This window comes from Bison bison, unplaced genomic scaffold (assembly GCF_000754665.1).
Source record: "Bison bison bison isolate TAMUID 2011002044 unplaced genomic scaffold, Bison_UMD1.0 scf7180017864383, whole genome shotgun sequence".
Taxonomy (NCBI): domain Eukaryota; kingdom Metazoa; phylum Chordata; class Mammalia; order Artiodactyla; family Bovidae; genus Bison; species Bison bison.
The window spans coordinates 491,090-503,156 of record NW_011494955.1 but is presented as its reverse complement, the minus strand read 5'-3'; the positions used below and the strand labels follow the sequence as shown (position 1 = coordinate 503,156).

The following is a 12,067-nucleotide window of genomic DNA, read 5'->3' as shown; positions in this document are numbered from 1 at the left end:
CAGGGCTGATCTCCTTCAGAATGGACTGGTTGGATCTCCTTGCAGTCCAAGGGACTCTCAAGAGTCTTCTCCAACACCACAGTTCAAAAGCATCAATTCTTTGGCGCTCAGCTTTCTTCACAGTCCAACTCTCACATCCATATATGACCACTGGAAAAACCATAGCCTTGACTAGTAACGCTGAAGAAGCTGAAGTTGAACGGTTCTATGAAGACCTACAAGACCTTTTAGAACTAACACCCAAAAAAGATGTCCTTTTCATTATAGGGGACTGGAATGCAAAAGTAGGAAGTCAAGAAACACATGGAGTAACAGACAAATTTGGCCTTGGAATACAGAATGAAAAAGGGCAAAGACTAATAGAGTTTTGCCAAGAAAATGCACAGGTCATAGCAAACACCCTCTTCCAACAACACAAGAGAAGACTCTACACATGAACGTCACCAGATGGTCAACACCAAAATCAGATTGATTATATTCTTTGCAGCCAAAGATGGAGAAGCTCTTTAGAGTCAACAAAAACAAGACCAGGGCTGACTGTGGCTCAGATCATGAGCTCCTTATTGTCAAATTCAGACTTAAATTGAAGAAAGTAGGGAAAACCACTATACCATTCAAGGGAGAGCAGGTACAGCCTCAAAATAGTGTGGGGCCATGGATGTTGGAAATGAACAGACGATTGTGTGTGGTTGAGTCTCAGGTAAGAAATGGATCCTGTCAGGGAGGCCTTTAATAGAAGATTTGGGCACTGCCACTGCTACTAGGAGCCATGAGAGGTCTAGGGAATTACTGGATCCTGTATGAATTTGCCAAACATAACTCTGGATGCTGTCTGCTAAATTGTGGTATAAATCCTAAAATCAAGTCCCAGTATTATATGCTGCCTGGACATGTGTTAAAACTGGCAGGACCTCAAATGACCCGAGCACCAGTTCCCCACCTTGCTCTGCTCCAGTGGATAGGGTCTCCTTAACTAAGCTACCCTTTTCATAAAGGGGATGAGGTATAGTTCCTGCTTATCCCTTCGTAGTGGGTTTCAGTGCCCTGTCAGCCAGCCCTTTGGGATTATTTAGAAAAGAAAATTGCATCCTCCTTTGGAGAGCACGGGCACCTTACCTTCTTGGTACTATAAAGCTTACATCCCACAGCTCTTGGTTGTCCACTCTTTTCCAGAGTGTAACACCATGTATCCCTGTGTGGTGTGTGGTGTCCTCCTATTCTAGCTGTGAATATATAGGATTAATAAGATGCTACTGATAGCATCTGTCCAGTGTTAGTTGTCCTATGTTTGGTCATCACTATAACTCTAGGCAGGAATCCCCTCCTCACCAGTGGAGGGAAAAGGATGTGATCAACATAGTTCAACATCAGGGGAGGCCAAGGAGAGGCTTATAGAGCGGGATGGTGAGGTGGTGCTGGCTGAGGGCACATGACTGTGGTGTCTGGAGATAAGAGGGATGTGCAATCTAGAGAGTGATGTGTACATGGAGAGGGTGTGTGTCTGATGGTCCCAGGTCCCTGGTATTGTAATTTACATGACCTTGACCATATCAGAGTTATTGCCTGGCAGGAGTGTTGGATTCCTCCATGTCAGGTTCACAGTTTAAGTATCTGTTTGTGCACCTGTCTCTTGTCGCTGATGGCTGGACCCCATAATCAGTGGGCCTGTAGGGAGACAATGGCACCAGGGCCTAGTTTCTCCTCTGACTGGGGAGATTGGGAGGAGGATGGTCATAGAATAGATGTATGGGGGAATGGATTGTAGGTCGTCTTGAGAGCAGCTTGTTTGTGATTTCATCTGTCCCAACTATGACAGGGTAGTGTGACTTTTGAAGATGTGGCTGTGAACTTTTCCTGGGAGGAATGGGGTCTCCTTGACGAGTCTCAGAAACGCCTGTATCATGATGAGATGCTGGAGAACTTTGCACTTAAAGCTCCCTGGGTAAGAACCTTAAACCCACCCCTGTGCCCTGAGCTAGTCTTGGCCCTTTCTCTTTTTCCATTGACAAGTCTCCCTTGTCATGTCAGGACCCTGGGCACTGCTTCCTTTCTCAGTTCCCTCAGTAGGTGTTGTGGCTGGTAGGACTGAGCATTGAGCACTGCCCTCTTTTCTCCTTGATAGATCCAAGACCTGCTACCCCTTGCCTCGCAGGGATGGATCCAGAGTCAGGAGTCTTTCCACCTTGTTTACCCTCTCCATAGCCAGGTGAATTTTCCAGATCCAAGGTACCAGTGTACCCCAGGTTCTGTTTCCTTTCTCTAGCTAACATTTCCTCATTCTTGCTTGTTCCAGAAATTGTCATCATTGATCTGCTCCTTTTATATGGAGCATGGGCTATTCTTGCAAGATACTCCTCTGAAGTTCTTTTTATAATATTTAATTTTATGTCTTGTGCTCTGTCATGTGCTGAGTTATTTTTGGCCAGTGCTGGCTACTTTTCTGTCCTGTCTTTACCATAGTCTTTGAATCATCCAGGTTCTTCATAGTTGTTCATCAAGAGGATGAAGTGGAGAGGTTCACAGAATAGAAAGGACTCCGACTACAGCACATGGAACTCGGACATAGTCTAATAAGTGACCCCTGGGGGAGGGTGTAATGTCAGGGCTATATACAGATCATACCAGAAAGCTTTTCTCTGACTAGCCTTTGGGTGCCAATCACAATGGTGGCCATACCTCATTTCTCCCTGTACTTCCCCATTCTTCGGTTAGCCACCTTCTCAACACTGTTACTTGTCACTTCTTATTTCCGACTTAGGGCTAATTCTTACCTCCCTGGACTCCATTCCTCAGTGCTTTTTCACACTGCTTCTTCTGCAGTGCTGTCCAACATCAGCCTATACCTTTTATGTCATAAAGTGTGTACATCTTTAATCCTTCAACACCAGCTGCTCTGTTACAGTTGGAATTTCCTGAGCCTGAATATAACTTACTACATAGTATTCATGTGTCACTACTAGTCAAGGTCCTACTGAAAATTGTTTGCAGAATGTGCTGTAGACTCTGCCTCTTCTTGTGTTATTCTCCATGGTTGTGTCCTTTACTTTGTTAGGACTCCCCCATTCTGTAATCTTTAAAAGCCCAGTGCTGCTAAGCAGCCCCATCCTTAACTTGAACGTAACCACCTTGTCTTGCAAACAATCCCATTGATTCATTCCAGGGTTTATGATACCCACATTTGTAATGGGCCTTTTTCTTTGCACAAAGTCAATGTGTATGTCACCAGCATTTCTCTGCTTTCGGGTTGTTGGCAGGGAGAAGAGGATAAGGAGGCATTTTCTGAACAGAGTATTTCTGATCAAGGATGCTCACAGATCAAGATTGTTAAGGCAGGTCTGTCTCTCCCAGAAGGCCAACCTCTATGAGATGTGTGGCCTGATCTCGAGTGACATTTTTCACTTGGCTGAGTACCAGGAAACACAATGTGGGCAGGAACTCCGCGTGAGTGGGGTATGTGAGAAACCATTCTATTTTAGAGTAAACCTTCATCAGCACCAAAAGCCGCATATTGGAGAGAAACCATTGAGAAGTGATGTGAGGAGAGCCTTGGTTGTGAGCAGCTGCAAATTCTATGTATCAATGAAGCCTTTTACCCTTGGGAATATTGGGAAGGACTTCCTGGGCAACTCAGGATTTCTTCACCAAGAGGCCACACACACCTGGCAAAAGTCACATAGTGAAACCGAGTGTGAGGCTCCCTTTCTAAGGGGAAAAAATCATTATAATTGGGGAGACTACACAAAAACTTTGAGTGGCAAACATGCAGTTGTTCAGCACCAGAGAGTCCTCACTAGAGAAAGATGTTACGTGTGCACTGAATGTGGAAAATCATTTAGCAAAACTCCCATTTCATTAGACATCAGAGTGTTCACACTGGAGTAAGGCCTTATGAGTGCAACAAATGTGGCAAATCTTTTAGCCAAAGCTCAAACCTCATTCAGCATCGGAGAGTTCACACTGGAGAAAGGCCTTATGAGTGCAGTGAATGTGGGAAAGCCTTTATCCAAAGATCACATCTCATTCAGCACCAGAGAGTTCACACTGGAAAAAGGTCTTAAGAGTGTAAAGAATGTGGGAAATCTTTTAGCAAAAGCTACAGTCTCATTCACCATCAGAGTGTTCATACTGGGAAAAGACCTTATGAATGTGGTGAATGTGGGAAATCATTTTCCCAAAACTCTGTGCTCCTTCAACATCAGAGGGTTCACACTGGAGAAAGTCCTTATGAGTGCAGCGAATGTAGGAAATCTTTTCGGCAAAGCTTTGCACTCCTTCAGCATCGGAGAGTTCATAGTGGAGAAAGGCCTTATGAATGTGGTGAATGTGGGAAATCCTTTAGATATCTCCAACCTCATTACACACCAGAGATTTCACACAGGAGAAATGGCTTATGACTGCAGTTAATGTGGGAAATCCTTTAAGAAAAGCTCTTCACTCCATCAGCATTGGAGAGTTCACACTGGAAAAAAGACCTTATGAGTGCAGTGAATGTGGGAAATCATTTAACCGAAATGTTGTCCTCCTTCAACATCAGAGAGTTCACACTGGAGAAAGGCCTTACAAGTGCAATCAGTGTGAGAAATCCTTTAGATACATGTCCAACCTCACTACTCATCGGAGAGTGCATACTGGAGAAAGGCCTTATAAATGCAGTGAATGTGAGAAATCGTTTAGCCAAAGCTCTAACCTCATCACACATCGGAGAATTCACACTGGGAAAAGGCCTTACAATTTGGGGAATCTGCTGAGTTCTTTTTTTTTTTTTTTTTCCTGCTGAGTTCTTTACCTACAACTCCAGTCTCTTAAAACACTGGATTAAGGCCTTATGAATGCAACGAAAGTGATAAGGCCATTAACCCAAAGTCTTGACTCTTTGGAACCACAGATTTCAGAAGGAAAAAATACCTTACATGTGTAGGATTGTAGAGTTTCCTTTTTCAGTGGATCTACACTCGAGATCTTTCCTGGTGGTACCATCTGAATTGAACATCATACATCCAAACATCTGCAAATATCCCAGGTGTGTGGGAGCTATATTGTACTTTTTAACCTGGCCTCTTGCCAGACTTCTGTTGCTGACAGTTTCTGTAGCCAAAGCCATTTCATTTCTCCCACCTGGCAGGTATTCACAGTGTACAGCATTCAGCCACCCCAGGGTGTTCAGGGAAGGAACCTTGATTTCTCCCATTCATGGGAGGGATTGTGAGAACCCTGAGCAGCACTCATGTCCTTCTTGTTGCTTTGATGAGTTAAGTCACTGACATGACCCATTTGGGCCCAGAGGACTCTGCCTGTTGCCCAAGGCTTCCAAGGAAAGTGCAGAGCTCTCTGGTTCTAATCGGTGGCCTGAATGTGTATTTTCTGGGTTCAGAGGTCCATCTAAGGAAGGAGTAGTCATTGTGGCAACCTTCAGTGCTTCTGAAAATAGCATGAAGTTGTCTTGTTCACGGGAGATATTGCCTTGTGTGTGCGCACTGGTGAGGAACACACTCTCAGGCCCTGCAGTGGAGCCGTGTGCTGTCACATGCAGAATTCTGTAGGTGGTATCACTGGCTGTAAGGTTATAGTGGGAATGGTAATTGTTACAGAAAGCACTAAGTTAATAGTGGGAGTAGGACACTATTACAGACTGGCTGGATGTGCCCATTTAAAAGAGCCTCCACAGTATCCCAGTCATTGTGGCTGTGAAGGATGAATATGTACAGAATTCTCAGGCCTCCTAAATTGTGCATCTTGTATTAGCAGAGAGCATTACAGGAGAAAATAATCTGAAAGTTTTGTGGTTTCTGTAATCTTTCTGAGCTATCCTCCTCAAGGCCATTTCTGTCCAGATAGAAAATTGAGGATAGAGAGAAGGGATATCTTTCAGTGAGTAACAGACATTGTGACAATATTCCTGTTGAGTCACGTTGGGAACAGTCTTCGTTGCTTATAGTTTTGACCACTGAGGCCAACTGCCCCTCCCAAAGCATGAGGCAGGAAGTGGTGAAGTCAATATCGGGGATTTTATTTAAACAGTAAGAAATCCAGATTTGTATTTTGAATATATTTTTAAGTTTTAATAACCTAAAAATACTTGCAGTAAAATGCACGTAGTTAAAATGCACACTTTGATAAGTTTTGACATTTATATAAATCCGTGAAACCATCATCACATCCATAAAAAAAAATCTACTTTCATTTTTACCTTGTTTCCTTTTTTGATGTTACTCTGACCTCTAGTCAACCATTGATTTGTTTTTCTTTAGATAAGTTTTAATTGTCTAAAATTTTGTATGATTAGAATCATGAAGTGTTTATGCTTTTCCTCTCAGGTACCCTTATGTGAAATATTTATCAGTGAGTAGTTTGGTTTTTTATATTGATGAGAAATATATTCTGTGGATATACTCTTTGTCCATTCATCTGTTTATCCATATTTGAGTTCCCAGTTTTTGACTGTTGCAAGTAAAACTGCTGCAGACATTTGAATACAGTAAAAGTTCTTCACATGGTTATGTTTCACTTTTCCTGTATTTTCCTGTACTTCAGGCTACAATGCCTGAGTTACAGGCTTAGTGAATGTATGACTTTTTAAAGAACATTATACTATGTTAAGATAGGAGAGGTTACACAAGAAAAAGATGAAAACCCAGCAGTCTTCCTGAGCTAGGTGATGAGAGGCATTAAGGAATTATATCTGTACAGACCCTGAGTCCACAGAGGGGAGAACACTATTTGCCATGCATTTTATCATGCAGGCTACTCCTGATATCTGTAGAAAATTACAAAAGCTTAAGCTGGGCCCCAAACCCTATCATCAACCTTGGTAGAGGAGGCCTTCAAGGTCTGTAACTATCGAGACTTGATGGAGGAGGCCAATAAGGATAAGAGACTAATAAAGAAAATGCAGCTCTTGGCTGTTTTGATTCATCCACAACCTCGAGGGGACCTTGAAGGACTGAGAAAGCTGGGCAGACCCCCAAGACGCCACTTGGGCCTTAACCAATGTGCTTCTGTCAGAAAGGGGGACACTGGAAGGGGGGATGTCTTGAGAGCCCTCCTGGGGGACACCCAAGGGGTAACCCCGACCAACCCCAGTTCTTTGTGAATAAGTTGGATGAGTAAGTTGGATCAGCCCACACACTGACTGATGAGTTCTGAGTGCCTGCCTGGATATAGATCCCTCTTGATCCATTTTCATTACCCCGGCAGAGCCTTGGGTCACCCTTGATGTAGCAGGTAAAACTGAATTCCTTGTAGACACTGGAGCTGCCTGCTCTGCTCTGACTTGGCCAGCTGGCCCTCTCTCCATCTGTGGACTGTACTGTGACTGGAGTTGGTGGACAGCCAAATAGAGGGTGATTTAATCTCTCCATGGCTCCCCAGGTGGCACAGTGGTAAAGAATCTGCCTGCAATGCAGGAGCCTTGGGTTCAATTCCTGGGTCAGGAAGATCCCCTGGAGAAGGAAAAGGCAGCCCACCCCAATATTCTTGCCTGGAGAATTCCACGGTCAGAGGAACCTGGTGGGCTTCAGTCCATGGAGTCACAAAGAGTCAGCAACAACTGAGCACATCAGCACATACTGTAATCTAATATGATTGTTTCGTTTTGTATTCTTACAGAAGAGTTTGGAACTTCCAGTTCTTCCATATCCTTGCCAATCTGTTTAGTCTTTTTAAACTTTTGACTTTTACAATAAATGTGTAATGTTGTCTCACTGCTGTTTTCATTGCATTCCTCAGATGTTTATGATGTGGAGCATTTTTTCATTTTTTCAATTTCCCACTAGTGTATGTCCTCTTGGTAATTTTCGTCCATTTTTATAGAAATAATTTTGACTGTTTCTTTTTTTATTAGCAAGATAGTGAAACAACAAAGACTTAATTTGAAACTTCATTCTTTAGGGATGTAATTCCTGGCCATAAGAAATAATTATTTTTGAATTCTGAAATCCTATTTTCTAATTTTTTTTCTGCTGTATATAGTGCAGTGGCCCCATACAGCATATTTTAAGTTTAATCTGTATTGCTAACATATTCCCCATAATCAAGCCAAGAATTACATTGTTTGCAGTTTCCCCAATATGAATATTCCCACTGCTGTCAATTTAAAACTTCTAATGTGATATCATTGAACATGGAGTTTGAGAGTTGACAGCACACCAGTATATTATGTTTCCTCTGTAGTGATGTTTTCTGGGCTTCCTAGGTGGCACAGTGGTAAAGAATCCCCCTGCCAGTTCAGGAGACACAAGAGACATGGGTTTGATCCCCTGGAGGAGGAAATGGCAACCTACTCCAGTATTCTTGCCTGGAAAATTCCATGGACAGAGGAGCTCTGATTCCTTATCCTAAAACCATTGAAGTAGGTCTACTTGAAAGGTAAGAAATAGGCTCAGAAAACAAACCAAAAAAAAAAAAAAGTCAAGAATTTGACAGCACCACTTGTCACACATGGTTCTTCCTAAATTTATTCAGCCATTGGGGTTACTATTGTGAAAGGAAAATCAAAACGGAGTCTATATTGAGCAGGGCTTTCTAAAATGGTGCAGAGACTATTACGGAAGTGTGATTTACGCACCTCTCAGCCTGGATGGAATCTGATCTTTTGACGACTTGTTGTCCTAATGAAGCCACCTAGAACATCTGCCAGGAACTCAGGATGCTTATCAAACCTTTACCCTAAAGTAACTCATGATTGCCTATCTACCTTTTGGATCCCAACCCTAAAAAACTCCTAATTGCTTAAGGACAAATATTTCCTAAATTGCATCAGACTCAGTCACAGTTCTCACAAGGCAACTTGAAGAAACTCATGGCTTTCTGTCTTTGTAAGCCCCCGAGTCTCTTTTCCCGGAACACTCTTTTGGAATTACCTGATTCTGTGTCTCCTGAATTGCAGTTCTTAAAACTCCAAAGAAACTCTTTTCTTACTTGCAGCCTCCTGTGTTGTTTTTTGGTTGGCATTACGTGGTGTCAGAAGCAGGATACAGGATGCAGACCTGCATAAGCCCTATACCGACTCTAACACTGCCTTGGATTCAAGTCAGGTGCCTAGAAGACCCCGTTGAGCTTTTCATCTCCTTGGTGATCCCAGATCATGGTGGTGAGTCTTCCTGTACTTAAGCCACCTGCCTTGGTAGAAGTTCTAGTTTCAGCAAAGGGTGTCCTTTGTTGCTGACTTCTGTCCTCTAGGATTTTGTTTCTGGTTTTGTTTGAGTGGCCTCCACTATTTTTAAAATATTTTACTGAAGTATAGCTGATTACAATGCCGTGTTTATTTCTTTTGTACAGCAAAGTGACTCAGTAATACATTCTTTTTCACTTTCCTTTCCATTGTGGTTTGTCTGAGGATATTCAATATAGTTCCCTGTGCTATACAGTAGTACCTCGTTTATATATCCTATATACAATAGATGGCCTCTGCTAAGCACATATTCCCAGCCCTTCCCTCTCCTCCCCCTACTCCGCCCTGGCAATCTCAGGTCTATTCTATATATTTGTGAGTCTGTTGTTATTTTATAGTGGCCCCATTCCACAGACAGGGAAAGTGAGGCTCCAGAACCAGCAGGCAGCCTTGCTGCTGGGACGAGGCAGAGCAGAGACCTGAACCCCTAGGCAGAAGAGTCTCAGCTGGGTAGCTATCTGTCTGCTGAAAACGCAGGTGCAGCCTCCAAGTGGGACCCACAGTAGGGATCCCAGCTACTTTGGGAAGAGCTCCCTGACTGGCCAGAGCCCCTTGGCTCCTGGAACTCTCTGCTGTCCCTGTAGCCTCCCTGTGGGCCCCACCACCTCTCTGCAGGCTCTCGACTCACAGCTGCCCCCTTGGGGGCCTCCTTCCAGGCCCGGCCCTATCTGTCCTCTAAGAGCCCCCAAGGCAGCCCCGTCATTAGCCCCCTTTTGCACTGGGAAAACGTCATGAGTGAGACTAGAGGGGCATCTCTTGCTGTGAGCCTGGCGGAGGTGGGGTGCAGACGTCAATCCCAGGCTCACCCACTGTATCCCCCATCCCCTCTGACCTGGTTCCATCCCAAGAAACCTCTCCTCTTTGTTCCCTTGGGCCCCTCTCAGGGTCCCTCTCAGCCTCCCCTGGGGCCCTGTAGATTCTCTCCAGCTGCTGCTGGTCGCTGTGGTGATGTGCTCAGGTTGCCTAAACAAGGCCCCACGGTCTGGGAGTTTTAAGCACCAGATTACTTCCTCACACTTCTGGAGGGTCAAAGTGTGAGATCAAGGGGTTAACCCTGGTTTTTTGGGAGGCTTGCAAATGGCTGTCCTCCTCCTCTGTCTTTATGTGGTCTTTCCTCCCACATGGTCTGAGCATCTTCCCCAGGTGTCACCCCAAACACATGACTGGCCCTTGCTGCCTCATGTGAGTCATCCCAAGGCTGTTGGTCTTCCTCCTCACGTCGCCTCGGGGTGTCTCCTGCAATCAGTGCCCCGCTATGTGAGTCATCCCAAGGCTGTTGGTCTTCCTCCTCACGTCGCCTCGGGGTGTCTCCCCCAATCAGTGCCCCACTACTCAGCTGTCACCCAGTGATCACTGTCACTGTTCTGGACCCTGGAAGAGAGGCTCAGGACTAAGAATGTCCCCTGTAACCTTCACCAGTCCCTGTCCCCATGGCACTTCTCTCACCCCCTCCAACTGGTGAATTTAGTTCTCACCACCTTCTAGGTAAAAAGCAAACCAGTGACTGACAATGAACATTCCTTAAGAACATTCCTATTCCCTCGTAGGGAACTAAAGTTGACCACCGTCCCTGAATGGACTAGATGAGGTCTGGCCCATCTTGTACATCTTGCACCTTTCACATACAATAGGATGACAGTGCCCCACACTGTCACACTGTCCCTAGATACATGGAGGCAGGTCATATCTAGGACGTGAAATGTTTGTATCCAAGCTGTGTCATGGTGTGGTACCAAAACACAATCACACTGTTCGTGTTTCCAGATGGTCACATACAAATTATTTTATTCCACAGATACACACTTAAAAAGACAAGAGATTGAACTTCCCTGGTGGATCAGTGGTAAAGAATCTCCCTGCCAATGCAGGAGACCCTGGTTTTACCCCTACTCCAAGAAATCCCACATGCTGAGGAGCAGTTAAGCCCATGTGCCGCAACTGCTGAACCCACACACCACAGCTACTGAAGCCCACATGCCCTAGAGCCCAGGCTTCGCAATAAGAGAAGAACACTGCAGTGAAGAATAGCCCCGGTTTGGTGCAACTTGAGAAAAGTCCTCGCAGCAACGAAGACCCAGCCCAGCCAAAAATAAATAAATAAAAAACAAGAGATTTACTTCTTGTTGAAAATGGGGAATGAGATTTCCTTCCTCTCAGAACATTTACCTTAGAAAATTTGTAGGAACCGTCTCATCTTTTTAAAATGCATGTCTTTGAAGACTTCTAAGAAGGCCTTTTTTCAGCTGGTCTTTTTTTTTTTTTTTTTTCCCAGTTTTAGGACTCAGATGTCTTTCTCAAGAACCTGGGACCTGTCTCCTCCCACTGCAGACAGGGAAATAGCTCACCAGTCAGTTCAGGTAGGAAGATAGGAGTCTCATCTTAGTGGATGCTGTGCTCCAACTTTAAAAACTACCTTCAGTTACAGAGATGAGAAGTCTGTGTTTCCTCTAGATAAAACCAGTAAACTACACAGTCACCCCATTACCAGGTAAAATTAGGACGCTGTGTGACAAACGGTATTGTCAGCTCCTCTTTCTTGAGGATTAGGGGAGTTAGATTTTTTTCCTGTCTTTACAATTTCCTAGTGGATTGCCTGTGATGCACTGTAATCCTTTAATACTTATTTTAACAATAAAATTTATTTTGTCTCTTTATTACCTTGTGGAAAAGATTTCTTGATTGGGAGAAATTTTGTTTTCATTTCCCTAACAGTCATCATCATGCACCTCTCCACAGGGATCAAACCTCATCACCCATCTCATCAGCATCTAGTGTACAGGATATATGGGGGAAGGGTGGTCAGTTCAACAGTATCAGAGACACATCTAGAATACGCCAAAATCAGATGAACTAATGACAACAAACTGTAAGAAATGAGAATTTTACAAGGTAACCCCA

General features: G+C 44.1%; 1 protein-coding gene across 1 annotated transcript in view; it reads left to right on the top strand.

Moving 5' to 3' along the window:
• LOC105001397 (zinc finger protein 846-like) overlaps nt 1-11,817 on the top strand; it is a 31,833-nt gene extending 20,016 nt beyond the window's left edge. The window contains 3 exon segments of the mRNA XM_010857649.1: nt 8,923-8,993; nt 8,995-9,088; nt 11,442-11,817. Coding sequence (XP_010855951.1) covers nt 8,923-8,993; nt 8,995-9,088; nt 11,442-11,509 — 233 coding nt within the window. The 3' untranslated portion in view covers nt 11,510-11,817.
• The last annotated feature ends 250 nt before the right edge of the window (nt 11,818-12,067 follow it).